Here is a 17,458-nt window from a genome sequence, read left to right as displayed (position 1 = left end):
AAGGAAGGGAATGGGGATGCAAATCCTCCACTCAGCAACTCTATACCCTTCTTCACCCCTGCCAAGTGTACTAATGCCAAAAACTGCCCAGAACAGCTCCTGTCCAGGTTTTACACAGTGTGCAATGCTCAACACTGACTTTATAGCGTGTTGTGCTGGAACAGACATTTCACTAGCTCTGGACTGTCTTTCACATCAAGACTCCTCATGGTCTAGGGGCAAATGGACTGCATCTAACACAAAGACTCATCCCCCAGGGTGAAGGTGTCCCCATCTCTCGGCCATGCGATGCAAGGCTCAGATTGACAGAAGTATGGTCACGGCAGAAAATGTCTTCTGAAGGGACCACCACACCGGAGATGGGCTCAGAGCAGCACAAAGGCACCCAGGGGTCTTTGGAAATGCAAGCAGGGCTGCTCAGATTCAGGTGGCATGGGTGCTGCTGAAAGCCCCTGGGGCATGTGGTGCCATGGTACTGCACCATCCCTGCATCACAACAGCCATTGAGGAATGGCCATATCCTTCCCCATTACCCAGAGATTGCTTATTTTAGCATACCAGATCTTCCCTCCCTGATAGGCACATGCAGCCCCAACAGCTGTAATGGGAGGTGGGGGCAGGGCAGGATTAGTACCTCAGGTAATTGCAAAGGGCAAAGCAGGGCATGCAGAAAACAAGGCTGCACAGGTTGGTATGATGAAATCTATTTTGAGGCATGCATGCGATGTACCCCCACCGGCCGCAGAGCATGTGTGTGCCCCAGGTAGACCTGGGAGATCTGGCTCACGTCGTCTATGAGTCTCCAGGTCTCAGGATAACTCCTCTAAGCAATGGTAGGTTATAAAAGATAAGCACATTTGGCACATATGGGTGAATGTGCGGGACATTTGACATCAAATTTTTCCAAGATTGCAGCCATGCTTTTGCTCCTCAGGGTCCTGTCCCATTAAAGGGTCCCACCCCATTAAAAATGCAGCTCACCCTGAATGGCTTAGAGATGGCTAGAACTGTGTCTTATTTCTGTCCTCACAGGCATTTTTCTCCTGTTTCTGAGCAAAGTTTATGCAAAATTAAATGAAAGAATAAAGGCGATGGCTCTGATGTCTTTCCATTACACAGATTGTAGTTACACGCAAACATCAAAAAAAAAAAAAACCAAAAAAAAAACTCCAGGCACTTTTCTTTTGATATGCTGTACAAAGGAGAATGGCAGGCACAGTGCTGCCCAGTCTCTCCCTGTCCACCAAGAAAACTTGCCGTGTTCCCAACAAATACCACAATTTATCTAGGAGCACAACCACAATGGCACAGTCCTATTTAAGAAACATATTTCAACCAAAGCCTCCTTATTTCCCTGTAGCTTTGTGTTTTACCTGATGATTGGCCCATCAGATTTTGAGCTTCTTCGGAGGAATGTAAGGGCAGCTTTTCTCCTGAAGAGCAAAGAAGAAACAGATTTAATGCTTTTGCCTTCGAGGAGATAAGCAATGTCACTTCATCTAGGAAGCTCAAAATATGATGAACATACTGTCAGAAAAGTCATTTCCATCCAGCACTTTGACCACCAAGTAAGCAAAGGTACTTTAAGTATCACCATCCCCTGCATTTTATCTGCTTCCCAGATCACTGCGAAATGCATTAACTGGCATGCCAGCTTTGGGGACAGGGCTGCTGAGCCATGCCATGCCTGGCTGTCCTGCTGCCAACGTGGCTCCCTATGGCTATGGCTCCTTCCTATCACTCTCCCTGGCGTGGGGATGCCATCCTCCCCGGCTCGGCACCGCTCCTCACAGACACCACAGCAGCATCCCCATCTGGCATTGAGCCATTCCCCCTGAGAAAGTGGAGCTGTCCCACCGGGGTCTGGATCAGCACATGGTGGGGGATGCTACCTCCTCCGGGTGGGGAAGGATGGCAGACTGACGCTCATTGCTTCTGCTAGGAAAGCCAGCAAAGCTGGGAGCAAGTTAAGCGTGGCTTTGCAGGAGCAGCCCAGGCGTGCACAGTTAATGGCTGAGAGCTCGCCCCTGAGGACTGTAACCCCCAAACATCTGTCTAGTCTCCTTTCCCCATGAACACTGCAACTTCAGTTCTACTTGCCCTGCTTTTTTCCATTAAACAGCATAGGTTTAGAAAGAGAGAGAAACTCTACAGGTAAGAAGAGAAGGATATCTAGAAAGGGCGAGTGGGTACGTACCAGGGAAAGCGGGGGTGGTCTGTCCAAGGGGAGTAAAGGGGGTTTGCTGCATAGCCAACTGGTGGAGCTTGGTCAACTGCTGAGGGGTAGGAGGGACATTAGAGCTAAGAAGGTTATTGTCATAGAGTACAACAAGTCACACCGAAAATCAAGAACAAAATAATAACGGAAGAAAAATAAAGAAAATAAAACAAAAAAAAAATCAAACCAGGAAGCCATGGTGAGACATGGCAAAAACATTAGCAGAAGGACTTGGCCTGGGTAAAATGCAATAAAGCTCAAATCTTTTGCAGAAGTGCTTGATCAGGGTCTGAAGTACGATACCAGCAAGAAGCCCATTCTTAATTCCTGCTCCTCATCAAACAGTTCAGCTCCTTCACCACGAGCGCACAGCCGGATGCTGCAGCAGCAGCAAGGCTGCTGCCAACAGTGCTTCCAGCCAATGCCTTCCCCTCCCAGGCTTTGCAACATGCGACCAGAGGCTGCTGCTCGCTTCAGAGTAGCTTTAGAGCAGAGAAGCAATCTCAAAGGCACCGCCAGGATGGTGGCCATCATGTGCCAGCAGCCAGAAAGACCCTCTTTTTGCTGCTGGAGCTGCATCATGATCACCTGCCATGCAGCAAACAATCTTGTGCTTCACCTCCGATGGGAAACACCTCTGGGAGATGGACAAACTTCAGCTTTTAACCACAGCTCATTAGAAGTGCAAGCCTCTTAGCAGCATGGGGAAATATGGGCTTCAGCCATCACCAGTAGGTATTTCAGATCCTTGCATCCCTTGTTGTGCCAGGTAGGTTTTTCGTGCCCCATCAGGAAGTGGTTGCGTAGAGATGAGTTTGTTTGGAATACATTTTGTGCTCTGTTTCACTGCTCCAAATTAAAAAAAAATAAAACAAATAACAAAACAAAACAAAACAAAACAAACTGGGCTGAAGTCTAGCAGTGAGCAGGAGGGAAGGTTTTTATCACCTCCCACTCGGCAATTTCACAGGTGCACAGAGGGTTGCCAGGATCCCGGCATCCTCCAAATGCAAGCTGCTCCTTGCACCCGTCCCCTCCCTAGTGAGGGAGAGGCAAGAGTTATGATTGACACATTTTGGGGGAAACAATACTCAAAAACCTCCTTGCTCCTGCAGCGGGAAGGGAGTGCGGGGAGGTCTGGCCAGCAGCAGTGAGGGAGAAGCGCTGGAGAGAGCAGACCCAGAGGGCTGAGCACACCAGGAGAGATACTGGAGGGAGGCAGCAGGGAGGGGATACACCTGAAGTCCGCGGAGAGGTGCCTGAGGGAGCCCTGCCTGTCAGAGGCATCTGGACTTCCACCCTCTGCCGGCTAAAGGGAGAGATCCACCACAGTACGAGAAGAGGCACATGCACGTCTCTCTCTGTGCAGCACAGAAAGTAATCCAAAGGTGCACTACCATGGGTTCCTGCTGAAGCACAGACAGCTCTAGATAGGACCAAGTGTGCTGCTGCTCCAGCAGGCAGCAGGACATCAGCATTTGCTGCTTTTTAATTTAAGAACCTTCCTGTTTCCTACCAAATTCAACCCAGGTAAGCCCTGTTTGCAGAGTTCCTTGTTGAAAGCAGTGCCATGGGCAGAACTCCAGATGAAACCTCTCTTTTCCCCTCAGAGCCCCCCAGCCTCCAGCTGTGTCCAGGGGCAGGCATCCCACTTTGCCCGATGGGGAAAACACCAAAATCCTTTCTAGTACTGATTTAGAATATTTTTAAGCCATAGTTTGGATAGTGGTATTTACCAAATATCCATAATCACAGAAACAAGAAAGCCTGCTAGAGGAGAGGATGGCTTTGTCAGTGTTAAAGCGAAAGCTGCTATGTGAACACTTGTGGTGTTCACCTCTTTCCATCTGGAGCCCATGAAACACCTCCTCTTCTGCTTCTGGTAAAAGCTGATAGCAAAATCCTGTGAGCATTTCTTCAAACTCTGGTTTTCCCTGCACAGCAGAGAGGAGTTCCCCCACCAGCACTGTTGGGAGGCATGGGAAAGGACAGGACAGGAGTGCTGGGACCAGTGTACAGCCACACCGAGCATCACAAGAATCCACAGCAATGCAGGGTTAAATCTCCTTGGCTGCCAGCCTGCTGTGTACCTAGGAATGCCCCGGTTTGGGAGCCTTCCCGTGCTGGTAATTTACTTCACTCCCAAACACCCCTGTCTCCCGCTTGCCACAGCTGTCCCATCACAGATTTTGCAAAGGCATCACTTCCAGAATGGCATACATGTACACGGGCAATGCTGAAGCCCTTCATCAGCCAAAACTCTCACTGGTCTGGTTTTTCTTTTGGAGGGGGGAGAAGGAGGTGGGGGATATAATCAAGGCAGGAGCTCACATTTTAGCTCTGGTATTCAAAATTCCACCCACTCTGCAGCCACAGGTCTGTGAAAGGTGTCCACTAAACACAGACACCTGCGAAAGCAAGGACAATGCTCTAAAATCATGTTCAAGACTGGTTTCTGTACTGAGCAGTATTTAAAATGACCGATTCTTGTGAGAGAACTATGAAAGTAAGGATGGAGAACATGACCCCTATATGAACAAATTTTTCCAGGTCTCAGCAAATCTACTGTGAGCAGGGCAGAGCGCAGGCAGCAAATGTCTTAAACGTATTTTATTCCTGTCAGTCAGAGGAATATAATAACAAGGAAAACACTAAGGTGTCACCACTGCTTGCAAAGGAAAACTGGGACAAAAAGAATATTGATCTACCCTCGCTAAACACATCCATGTATTTACAATCTGCTTAGGGAGCAAAAGTGAAGTGCACACAATTAAGAACATTTCTGAGCAACCATCACCACAGAACATTCAAAGTACGCGCATACTGGTGTCACACAGAGAGCCAAAGCCCAGCCTCCACTAAATTGGGTGAGACCACTGCTCCCAAGATCAAAATCCAGTCTGCTGCTCCTGATCATTCCCATGGGAAGTATGCATTCATGGTATAGAACAGCCTTGTCCCATTCTCCATCATGCAAAAAGTATGAGCCAGCATGAGCAGAGGGATCCGAGCATCACCAACACCCTGTTACAAGCCTGAGTGGTGCCTGTCTCCACACAAAGGAGAGTGAGATGAAGCAGGGACCAGGCCTGCAATGCCTCCTTGGGTGACAGAGAGCCAAACTCAGTGAGACAGCTGTCAAACCCGGGGTGACTGCTTCCATCTGGAGCCCAGTTCCCGTGCAGAGCCCTCGGCAAGGTGAGCTCCAGCAGCACAGTGGGCAGCCCTCCTCTCCAACCCTCATGAGGATGTAGGTGGCATCCTGCCCAGCCTTGGCACCTGCGCCTCAGTCACCCAGAGCTGAGAAGTCCCCCTAAAAGGCACATCTTCCCACCCAGGCTTCAAGTGAGAAACCACACACCGCCGCAGCTCTGGCTTCTACCCACCCCACCAAGGCAGTCAGCACCTAAATAAACCCTTGGCTTACCAATACTTTAAGGATAAGAGGAGAAATAGAGGGGAAAGTCTTTTTTTTTTTTCACTCTCTTTGTGTATTTTGATAATTTTGAGCCACAAAATGCATAAAGTATGGTTTGTCTCAGAACAAAGGGATAGCACTGAACAAGGCAAACAATTTAGCATCAGGCCAAGTCCTCAGAATTAATTAATTAGTGCTAACAGGCTGAAAGGCTTTTCAAGGTATTACAGATACTACACACGGCCGGTTACTTTGAAAATATGCTATTAATATTATTTTCTAATATTAATATTATGTGAATTAACGGTAGCATGCAGGTGACATAAAAGGGTATAAGAAAAATTAGGGTAAAACTCACATCCGGGTGTGGAATGGCGTATTGTCCCTGAATTGTATAGGCCTGCAAAAGAAAAAACAGACGTTACTAGGGCTGGCAGGAGGTGGTGGCAAAGCCCCGTGCCTCCGCAGAGACTGCTCTCCCTGGGTTTTGCTCCTTTCCACCTGTCGTGGGGTAAATGTTGCGAGTGGAGGGGCTAAAGAGCTCAGTCCCCATCCTGCTCTGCCCAGGAACCCATGCCACCCCCAAATAATCGTGCACAGGGAGCTGTGCGCTGCGACTCTGACACACCTCTGCCCTTACTCTACTGCCGGTGAAAGCAGGTTGCGGGATTTTAGATTTTGACTTAACTGGCTTAATTTTGAGGCTAAACAGTATGAGGGAAGCACTTTCCACGCAGTGTGCAGTTGCCTCCCCTCTGTGCCCCTGGACAGCCCAGGAGAAGAGGCCCCTTGTGCTGCATTAAATTCACTGGGGCAGGGAGTCCTTGGGACAGGAGGGAGACGTACCCCTCCGATCAAAGCTGGAGCATGCTGAGCTACCTAACTTGAAGGGTTTGGGCTCAGTCTGGCTTTTCCAAAAGGAAGGAAACAACTCTTTAAAGGTGCCAGAACTGTATGGAGAGGGAATACTGGGCTTTGCTGTGCAAAAGAGGTTAATGAAACCAGAATTATCTGTGTAGCAGATGCACAGTAACATCACCACTGCCCTTTGCACCTATAGGTGATCCTAGAAAGCATCCAGTTGCAGGAGTCTCCCCATATTTTCAGGTGTAGAACTCTCAACATGTTTTACATCTATCCAGTGTACTCCAGTGCTCTGCTGGGGGGAAATGCATTGCTGTGGAGAAAGCCAGCTGGTGCTGATGTCTCACCAAGCATGGAGTGTGCTCCGGGACAAGGCTGCCTGCACTGCAATGCCTTTCACCAGCAATAATGGACAAATCCATGCAAATGTCTGCTAGGCAAATTGTTTTTTGCATTGTTTGTGGCAATCCTTTCTCCTTTATAAATAACCTGAAAATAAGCACTGTTGTGGATAAAGACCCAGACACTAGAGAGCCCGATATTTTAGACTTAACCAGCTACCAAAATTTATCTCACTGGCTGACACGTTATTCAGATGATTCTGAAATAAATGATAGAAGAGGTGGATAACACTAAAAAGGGAGAGTAAAGATAACCAAGAAAAAAGAAAAGAAACCGCTCTGAACCTCCTGCAAATTTGCTGTATCATTTGCAAAAAGCAAAGCACTTTGTGTGAGTAAAAACCCCAGAACCTCGGAGGAGGAAGGAAGCAAAGCCCCAGCCACCAAAACGGTGTGGACATGGCAGAGGCTGCTCTAAAAATTTCACTCTTTTCAGGCGTTTTAATTTGGTCATTGTTTTTGTATTAGAACAATTGATTAGAAAAAGATAATGAAAGGCAGGAAGGTGTCTTGGACAGATGCAACCCAACTCTGACAGCACCTGCTCGTGTGACCCCTGGCTTTCTGCAGTGGCTGACATTGCACACAGGCGACAGGGCTGAACCCTTTGGCAGTTGCCATCTACCACCGCGTCCCTCAGCTCTCTGAGCTCCTGCAGGTTCAACCCTCCCCAAGCACCTCACAGCACCACTGACTGTCACCCGCTGTCCTCTGCCCACCAGTCCCTTGCCACCCCTCGGGCAGAGCCAAGGGGCTCACCAGTGCTCCCTTGAGGACGGCAGGGAAGGGCTTTTCTTCTCACAAAGTCACTTCTATGCAAGACACCAACCATTCCCCAGCAGGAGAAACACTACCTCCATTTTACTCTCCCTTTTGAGAAGATAAGTTCACCAAGCAGCTGGACTCAAAGCTCTTTTCCAGGATGGCTGCTCAGACCAAACGGCACAATCCTGCCAGTGCTGGCAATGACTAAGAGATGCTAACTCAGCACGCTGCCTGAAATAGCCTGTGCTTTAGGCTTTGCTCCCAGCCTGTTTGCCCTTCTGCTATTTATTATGGTTGGGAAGAAATGAAATCACTTCTGAGGTGCTGCTCTGGCTGCTCTGCAGCTTTGTGATGCTGGCTCTATGTGGCCGCTGGAGCTCCTGGGAAAGTACCTCTCCTGCTAGATAATGGTGCACCACAACGCGATGGTATCTACAGGCAGGTGCTCACTCAGTGAGGTCAGCAGATGCTGCCGGAAAAGCAAGGGTTTCAGTCTCCTCTTTAAAAGCAGCAGCCTGCTCAACTGCTCTTGTTTCATAAATCACATGCTGCTGGAGCTGACTCTTGTTGCAGAACAACTGCCAGCTCCCGTGGCGCACGCATGCGATGACTATCCTGCAAAGAAAAAATCTGCCATTGCTTCCCAAGGGGCGCTCAAAATATCACATCATGACTGCAAGCTGAGCACTGCACAATGTCACTGAAGGCAATGCCGGCTCTCCTGCGGGCAGAGCTGAGGTCTAGCTTTGCAGCACAGGTTTATTGGCGCCTTTGAGGAACCAGAAATCCAATCCAGCCAAGCACCAGTGGTGGGATGACCCTTCCACAGAGGCTGCCCTGAACAGAGGCTCAGCACAGTCCTGGAGTGGCTGGGATTGAGCCCTTCCTATCTCAAAGCAACTACAACTATGCAAAGTTATTTTTACTTGAACTAGAGATGCTAGAAAATAAACAATTTTAGCCACTGTGAGAGGCCTCTTGTTCATGAGGCTTTTCTCTTTTTCCCCTTCACATAGGTAACTGCTGGCAAATACTGAATTTGGGAATAATAAAGCAAACTGGATTTAAAGCTGGACTCTTAGCCAGGGACAATTTAGAAGCAAGACTCACCAAGGCATGAGTAACTGCAAAAATCAGTATTTTGAACATGTAAGTCCATCTGAAACAGAGCAGGTTTGCTGTGTTGACATGGTTTAGTGGTAGACAGGGTAGTGTTAGGTTGATGGTTGGACTCAATGGTTTTAAGGGTCTTTTCTAACCTAAATGATTCTATGATTCCCAGGCCACATGAGCACCTCTATGCTATTTCCAGCCTTTTCTTGGTGCATGAATGCTCAGCAAAGCTATCACTTTGTTTCCCCAGGCCGGCCCTTTCCTTATCCTCCAGCAGCCATCACAGGAGCTAAGCCGTCTGTCCGGGCTTGCAAACCACCAGCAATTCTGCAAAGAGCTTTCAGTCCACCTGCCGTGGGACACAACAGATGGGATGACACCATGCAAGTCAGAAGGCAAGAAACCTGAGTGCACTAACGGGCAGCGGCTGGTGCTGCAGTAAAAGGCTGAGGTTGGCAGTGGAGGCTGCAAGCGGGTCGGCTCTTACCTGACCACCTGCAAAAATGACAGGGGTGGAGGCGGGCTTTGGGCGGTAGGGAATGGTGGCACCTTTTGGTGGGGACTAGGAAAAGGGACAAGGAGAGGGAGAGAGAACATTAGAACAGCTTTCCTGAAACAGCGGCAAAAAGAGCGTTAGAAAGCACCCGACAGAGCACGGCCCCAGGGCCGCTGCCAGCAATACCCACACCAGGCAAACCGCGTTTCTGGACAGAGGCACACAGGGGGAATTGGTGTTTAATGGACAATGAGGACAACCTGGGGTACAGGAGAACCCCTGCCAAGATGCAGGACCCTAAATCGCTTCCCAGACCTCCGCTGCCTCCCTCACCTTCACCCTGTTCACACAAACTGCATTACCTGATCTAGATTGAAGCGTGACACTGGAACACAGCACCCTCCTCAAAACACCCCAAGGACGCTCTCAAGGTGCAGCAAGATGAGGAGATACACCCACAGATCAGGTCTTTCAACCCTGGATCCCACAAGCTTCCTTGTACAGTGGCTTTCTTTGCAGCCTAAGTGCTCTTGCACATCAACAGCCCGCCCCAGAATCATACCAGCCCCACTGAGCACCAGGAGCTGTGGCATAGCATCATGAGCACAGGCGTCAGGAGAAGAAAGTAGCCAACAGCAGGATGTTTAAACTCTTTGTCCCCTCTCATCTCCCTCAGAGCTGAAACAGGGTAACCTTCAGGACTTGGTTTGGTCTATTGCCATCCAAGCCGGGACCTGGATGGCTGTGCAGCGGATATTGCAATGTGCCATCATTGTCGTCAAGACCCTCCCAAGCCCTGGTGGGACAAATGGCAGCGATCACTTTGGCTATGGCGCTGAGCTCTGGAGGAGCCAAAGGCTGGAAACTCCTTGCAGATGGCAACACCAGTGTTTCCAGAGATCTTATCACAGAGCTTCATTGCAGCGGTGGTGTGCATGAGCAGCCAGCCAGATACCAGCAGCAAAGGATTGTCCAGCCCTCCTCCTGCAGCAGCGTGCCCTAGGGCAACACAGCTTTGTCGGCCAGCACAGCTTCCTCCTTGCTGCTGTGGGCAGGACCACGCAGAAGCTTTAGTGATGCATCTCACTGCACAGTGCATGGGATCATCTCACCCCATTTATGTCTTTGGTTTTCTCTTGAACATAGCTAACAGGCCATAGAAAAGATTTTGGAGATTGCTAGGGATCAAGAGAGATTTCAGATAAAAGTTTGGCTTCTACCCAAAGTGAAATGGCCAAGTTACTGCTGTGTAAAGATAGGCAATATAAATTATGTTATCTCATGGAAAAGTCTTCATGTTTTCTGTACATTCTTCTAGATGTCTACTCGTAGTCAAGTGCCATATCCAGATCTTCCTGTTAAGCACAGGCCTGCAGGAAAACTGTACGATCAAAGCACAGCCTGTATAATCACAAACCTGATTTTTCTTTTACAGCGTTACAAATCTTGGAAGGATGAGCAAGTAAGATAATTTAAGATTGAAAGGCTATAAGGATCATCTCTGCGAATGGTTAAAACGGGAGACTTCCCAGATTTCAGACTGCAAGAAACTCATAGGTTTTACTCTTTCCCATTGCTGAGCTGTGCAGAGGAGTAGCAACCCTGGCTTAGGTCAGTAAGAACAGGAGTCACAAAAGAATATAACACACTGCCAAGCATCATCTCGGACCAATCTCTGCCACAGTCCAGAGCATAAACCAGAGTCACCATGAGGCAAAAGCTGCATTCCTCTGGCAGCAAGGTGTACCTGCCTAGGCATCACTACCAGCTGCACTGGGTAATGTGGCTCGTGGCAATTCCTCCATAGCTGTGCTGCTGACAAACTGGAGTTGCTTACATCTGGTTTTGCTTCACCTACACCAAGCTTTGGCACCCCCATCTTAAACTCTTGCAGTGGCACACATGCTTGCCCCTGCTGTGGAAGAACAGGGGCATGCAGGCTGTGCAACAAGGCAGAGTCCCCTGACATCTGTCCATGTTTGTCTACCTCTGGGAGGCACCAGGAGCAGAGACTGCCACCGTCCTGTGTCCAGAAGGGTTTCCTGCTGGAGCTTCTCCCATCTGAGGTGGCAGGTGTGGATGTGGGGCATGTGGCTGTGGTCATCCCGACAGTTAAGTCATTGGTACAGCAGCATGCCTCCATGGCAGAGATCTTCAAGCTCTGCCCATCATCATCCTTCCCAGAAAATACCAGCCTGGACACATGCCCATGCACCCTACAGACCATGCTTTCTACCAGCCCTCCTCACTACCTTCTTTGCTGTGCCTCACCGGACCCCATCTTTGCACTCTGAGCCCTGGTGCCCCCAGCATACAGGATTCACTGGCTTCTTCCTCCTCTCAAATGTGGTCTTCACAGGGCACCACAAGCCCCATGCAGAGCATGCTAGGTGCTTGGTGGTGTAGCTGCAGCCCTCATCCCCTTCCCATGGCACCATCAACACTGCTGGGACACCAGGCTACAGCTGTTTCAGCTCGCCTAGCCTCCTCCAACACCACTCTCTCCCAAAGCCACCCTGTGCTAAGACACAAACCGTCTCCTTTGGGGCATCCAACCAGACAGGTTTCCAGTGTGGGACTCTTGAAACAATGAACGATGGTGGGGAAAACACACTGGGTGGGTTTCAAACGGAGGTACCAGGAAATTAGACTGGTCCGACACGCGTGGTGAAGTGTACAATAGATATGCTCCACAGACCCAGTGCTGCTGTGGTGCCAGCTGGGTTTTTTTGCTATGTACTTTACCCCCTTTGCTACAGACTGTACCTCCAGCATCACCACACAGATCTGTTTGACACACTGGATAATTGCGTCGGGTGTCCCCGAGATTGTCACCGCCCGCTCTGTGGAGTTGGGCAGCATGTCCCCCGCCACTTGAACCTGAGCACCTGTTGACTGGAGAGAGAAAGAGAGAGGAGAGGAAATCCCACAGCTGAATGCCTTTCCTTACAGCCAGTTCCATATCTGAGCCAGGCACCTCCTGAGAGCTGCCCTGCCCTGCGTAAGCTCAGATGCAGCAGCCTGCATGCAGGAGCACGCTGGCAAGGTCCTATGGGATGCTGCTCCTACATCAGCAGGACAGTCCTGGGAAGCAACATGGTTCATGGTGCGAGCAGCATTAGGACCCCCCTTTCTAAGGCAGATCCCCCTTCGTCGCAGATCAGCTCCAAGGAGCAGTGACTACATGCAATCGTGTAATCAAGTCTGACTTACCTCCCTGATTTCCTTGATCTTGGAGCCTCCTTTGCCGATCAGCGAGCCGCACTGACTAGCCGGCACGACCAGTCTCAGTGTCACTGGAGGTTTGCTGGTAGCAGTGCTGTTGCTCATTGAGTTGGTTATGTCCTTGGGAAGGAAGAGTGCAATTCCATCAGCGCTCGTTACCCAACCAGGCACCTGCCATCCACGCTGACCCAAATGCCCTGGGCCAAAGAAGAGGGGTCACATCCCCCAGCTGGTCTCTGTAGCTGCATCCCTGCAGTTACTTAACCGCAAGACCTCTGGGACAGTTCACTGAAGCTCAATTCTTGCCTAGTTGGAGACGTCTGGGAGGTTTTGGGCCAAGGTTGTATAACAAGTAAGTCTAGCCAGGCACACATAGGTTGTATGTACCCCAGTCCATCTGCACTGCTCGGCCCAGCAGTGGGAACACCAGAGCTCTGCCTGACCTGCAGGCCACCCAAGGGTCTAGATGCAGGCCCCTTTACTCTGTTCTCCTCGGGGAAAGGGCTCATGTTGCTCACCTCCTCAAATTTGTAGGCGATCATGGCAAAAGCCTTGAAGATGGCATCAGTGGGGCCAGTGATGGTCACAATGCGCTCAGGGCAGTTTCCCTCTGAGATGTTGATCCTTGCCCCACTCTGTAAAAGGAAAGGCAGCTGTGGAATAGTCACAGCCAAGCAACCCACAGGGATGCAGCAGAGGTGCAACCCTTCCTCCGGGTCAGGTCCTGCTCCAGCCCAGTCCCTCACCATCCTCTGTGCCAGCCTCTCAACATCCCCTCTAACTTTAAACACTCCCATCCCTGCCTCCCCTGGTGCTACCAGTGTTGTCTGCCCCCAGCTTTCAGAAAGGGTTTCCAAGCATCTGCTTTGGGTCTGTTACTGCAATGCAAACCGACACAATCAAGGCAAGACTAACTTGTGGGTTCATTGCTTGTAAAAAGAAGAGTAATGCTTACTGATCTGATAACTCCTGGGTAGCTGCAGGCACAGAGACCTCGGAAAAACTCAAGCATCTTATGAGTGACTTAATTCCAGTGTTTCATTAAGAGTAAATTCTTGGCTTCGCAAAACTCCCACTAAATGTGATACAAGTTTGTTTGAGTATAGAGTGAGAAAAATGGCCAACAAGCTCTGGGCAACAGCCAGCTTGTGTGTCCCGATTCTGGGAGTTACAGTACGTATCACACAGGGCAATGTGCAGCTCTGGCCACTGTTCTACATGACTGACGGCCCTTCCTACTGCTCTCCCCTCCACCTACAAATCCTTCTACAGAATAGGTTTGCTCACCTCCTCACGCATCTTCTTCACGGTCTCTCCTTTCTGAAATAAGAAGCAGAAACACAAGCTATTACTAAAAATTCAAGACTTTCAAAACAACCTTTCCAAACATGCAACTCTCTAACAAGTGGCAACACACAGGCAGACTGGGCAGCTCAGCAATGCCTCCATTCTTAGGTTAGGAAAGCTGTGGGTGCAAGCCATTGTAGCCCTGCTCCCCACGTCTGTACCACACAACAGACACAACAGCTACTAATGCACAACTGCAGCCTCCACCTCCCTTTCTGTGTTTCCTATTAGGAGGAAAACTGCCCAGAAAAAGCTCAGGAACTGGTTCAATGCTGAGAAAAGCTGGCACTTCAGAGTGGCTTTGGAGCAATTTTGGATCTGGTATCTATAGAAAGATTTAATATCTTTATATCCAAATATAAAACAGGTACAACTGTAAATCTCTCCAGGGCTAGACAGGCTGATGGAAAAATAAGGTACGAGCATATAGGGGAAAGGTGTTCATACTGCAGATCTCTACCACCCTAAACTTGCCTCTTAAATACACCAAAAAAACCCCAATCCTGTATAAGCCAGGGCTTTCCACACCACCGTGGCAAGCACCATGAGCAGAGAGCCTCGCAAAGCTTTTCTGCGCAACCTAATCGGTGTCCCGTGGCCTCAGAGACAAGCACTGCACAATTTAAATGGGTCTGCATGGCATTTTTAATCTCTCTTAATGAAGCTATTTGATTTAAACATCAAGGTGACATGATCATAAACACCTACTCACCACCCCAGTGAAGCAGCTTGAAAGGGCACTAGGTAAGTTTGGTGCCTGCGGGTTTTTTTAGGGGAATAGTCTTTGATCCCTTTGCGGGACTCTCACGATTTCTGTCTCATAAATGCAGCAACAAGCTCACGCACACCAAACATTTAAAGACATCACACGGAAGAGGTGATTGGCATCTGCCACAGCACAGGCAGCAAATCGTGTAGAAAACAGCATTAAATACACATTTAAATAAGTCCTTACCTTCCCAATTATGCTTCCAACTTCCTACAAAAACAAAAGCCAGACACCAAGGAATTGGCATTACAAAATGTGAAGACAATCCAGCCTAACCCCACAATGAAGCAAAGATGTGGTGCACACTGTCCCCAGAAGAAGGACAGGGTCGGGGTGACAGTGGTCAGGAGCACCATGTCACCCTCCCAGCAGCAGGAGGACACTCCCAGCAGCCCCGGGGTGGTGAAGTGGCATGAGGGGCTGGACAGACCCAGGCACAGCCAGAGTCCAGGTGGGAGAGGGAGATGCAAGGAAACCCTCTCGCTGGGAGTCCCTTACCTTGCCGTGCATCAGCAGCCGGATGGTGAGGGTGACGTTCAGGCCACCTTCAGAGACTTTCGACTCCATTTCCTACCAGGGGACAGGAGACGTGTGTTAGCTGGGAGGGCAGCCCGGGCACAGAAGAAGACAGCACCACGGCCGTATCACCTGGGGACAGAGAGGAAAGGTTTTCTCTCAAACCAGGCAGGTTCCTCAACGTGAGATGGACCCTGCAGAGCAGCAGGACATGGGAAAGCCATGGCTGGAGGAGCTGTGGGGAGATGTCATGGGATGAGCACCTTAGTGGGTACAGATCAGGCTGGCAAAAGCCATTGAGCCATTATGCAAAAGCCATATGAGAGAGCAAACATGTGTCCAACATGGCACAGCAGTTAACCAACTCCTGCCTGAGCTGAAAAGCAGCTGTGCCCAGCTGAGTGTGCGGACACAGGAGCAAGCGAGTTGGTGGACCAGCCTGGTCAAAGGCTGAACTGTGACTTTAAAAGACCTGGGGCACCTATCTTGCAAACCAAAATTCACCATTTCAAGTGTGAATGGGCACTAAGAAAATCAGTTTTTCAGTAACCAGGAAATATCTGTCTGACCCCAGGAGCACAGAATGAGAAGACTGAGGCTACTGTCTTGATTGCTACACTCCTGCATTTTCATCCTAATCTGTGAGCACCCTTGCTGGGCACTGCGTCTCAGGACCATGCCATTTCCAGCCACTCATGCTTTGAATGTATCTAATGAAACCTCTGTGAGTTTTCCCAGTGCTGTCATGTCCCCTCGTCCCCTTTCCTTCCTTTTCTCTCTCTTTCTCCCTCTGCCCTCTAGAGGGGAAAACACCACAGATTTTTTTTTTTGAGAGCAGGGGGAAAAAAATCACCGAAAGGCAACAAATCCTCCTTTTTTTTTTTCCCCTGATGCCTCCCTAGCAACATCTCTGTGCAAGGACTGGGCACGTGAAATGTCTCTGCAGCCTCCTGCATGGGGAGAGCAGTCCTGTCTCAGAGGGAGGTGCCAGCATCCTTCTACGTGCAATGCCATGAGATTTGCAGCAATTCTCCCCTATGTTATTTAATCCCTTAGTGTACATCAGATGAGAGATTTTTCACGATCAGCCATGAGCATCTGTCATTTTCCTTTGCTTAGACAGGGACTTACATGACCAAAAAATGGAGGGTAAACCAGTTCTTAAGTACTACTTTAATGCAAAGAGGCAGTCGGGATGAATAAACACGCAGCAATGCACAAATTATGGATGGGAGATAGGTTTGATGTAAAACCTCTTCCAAGAGATTATTATGAAACAAAAGATGGATAAAACCCATGTGGTTAACAGGGAGACAGAGTTCTCACCAAGCTAACAGGAGACCAGCTCACTGGGAATGAGATTATCACCTACTTGCAAATGCTGATCTTGAGACTGCTGGAAGTTACTACTGAAAGAAAGTAAAAGGCCCACAAAAAAAAAAAAAAAAAAAAAAAAAGATAAGAAATTAAATATGTTGGAGATGTCAAGCCAAAAGGCACAGTTAAGGGTGGAGAGGAGAAGAATATTTCAGAGGATGAAGGTGACCATGTTGGGGACTAGAGCAATGGGAACAGGCTGACACATGACAGCACAAGTCTCACAACTGCGAGATTTCAAAACCAAGTCCACTGCAGGCTAACAATCTTAGAATCATAGAATCACAGAATCATAGAATTGTTTGGGTTGGAAAGGACCTTAATGACCATCTAGTTCCAACAAGAAAGGTAAATAAATAACTGGCTGTGTTGGTTAACCCCGTGCTGATTTCTGTGCATGGGAAGCAACACTGAAAAGGACAAATGTGCTGATTCTTCAAGGCCAGTGCTACTGCATGCTCCACGTGAAGAAGAAGTGATGTGTCAGGAGACAAAGTGCCTACAGAAGAGGTTCTCCCACCATACAAGGGATAGCTAGTTGTCCTGCCCCTTGAGCCATCTAGCCCTGCTGCAGGAAAAGAAACAAAGCTGCGACACCGCTGCAGTCACCACGAGGCTGGTGCATGCCATTGCACAGGTGCAACGTTGCACATCCCCTTCCCAGCTAACACGCAGCCTCTGACAGGAGAGCCAGAGGAAGCTAGAGGCTGTTCACAGCTGATAGTCAGGCCATCTCCTCAGGCGGTGGCTTTCGTGACTTGCAGAGGCAGTACTCACAAAGCCATTCTTCCCTACGTGTCACCTCGAGGGTTTTCTTTTGCAAGCTGCCCAATCGCAGTGGCCCAAGCATGGGAGCTGGAAGGCAAGGGTGAGAGCCTGGAACAGTCTGGGGAGAGATGGACCTCAAAACCCAGATGGGTGGCTGAGGTGCTCTAAACCCAGGCCCATC

General features: G+C 49.4%; 1 protein-coding gene across 36 annotated transcripts in view; it reads right to left on the bottom strand.

Annotated features, from left to right (window-relative positions):
- PCBP3 (poly(rC) binding protein 3) overlaps positions 1–17,458 on the bottom strand; it is a 62,093-nt gene that overhangs the window by 14,755 nt on the left and 29,880 nt on the right. For 8 of the 36 annotated variants that reach the window (XM_054069652.1, XM_054069651.1, XM_054069639.1 and 5 more), the window contains 10 exons: positions 15,115–15,186; positions 14,803–14,826; positions 13,788–13,820; positions 13,019–13,135; positions 12,489–12,620; positions 12,042–12,170; positions 9,198–9,341; positions 5,995–6,036; positions 2,198–2,276; positions 1,374–1,433 (listed from right to left, as the gene is read on the bottom strand). In XM_054069652.1, coding sequence (XP_053925627.1) covers positions 1,374–1,433; positions 2,198–2,276; positions 5,995–6,036; positions 9,198–9,341; positions 12,042–12,170; positions 12,489–12,620; positions 13,019–13,135; positions 13,788–13,820; positions 14,803–14,826; positions 15,115–15,183 — 829 coding nt within the window. In that variant the 5' untranslated portion in view covers positions 15,184–15,186. Of the gene's footprint in view, positions 1–1,373; positions 1,434–2,197; positions 2,277–5,994; positions 6,037–9,183; positions 9,342–12,041; positions 12,171–12,488; positions 12,621–13,018; positions 13,136–13,787; positions 13,821–14,802; positions 14,827–15,114; positions 15,265–17,458 lie in introns of all 36 variants that reach the window. The other 28 variants (XM_054069648.1, XM_054069647.1, XM_054069650.1 and 25 more) reach the window with 19 other exon arrangements.

This window comes from Cuculus canorus, chromosome 6 (assembly GCF_017976375.1).
Source record: "Cuculus canorus isolate bCucCan1 chromosome 6, bCucCan1.pri, whole genome shotgun sequence".
Lineage (NCBI taxonomy): Eukaryota > Metazoa > Chordata > Aves > Cuculiformes > Cuculidae > Cuculus > Cuculus canorus.
The sequence above is the reverse complement of the archived record's forward strand: the minus strand, read 5'-3'. Positions and strand labels throughout refer to the sequence as shown.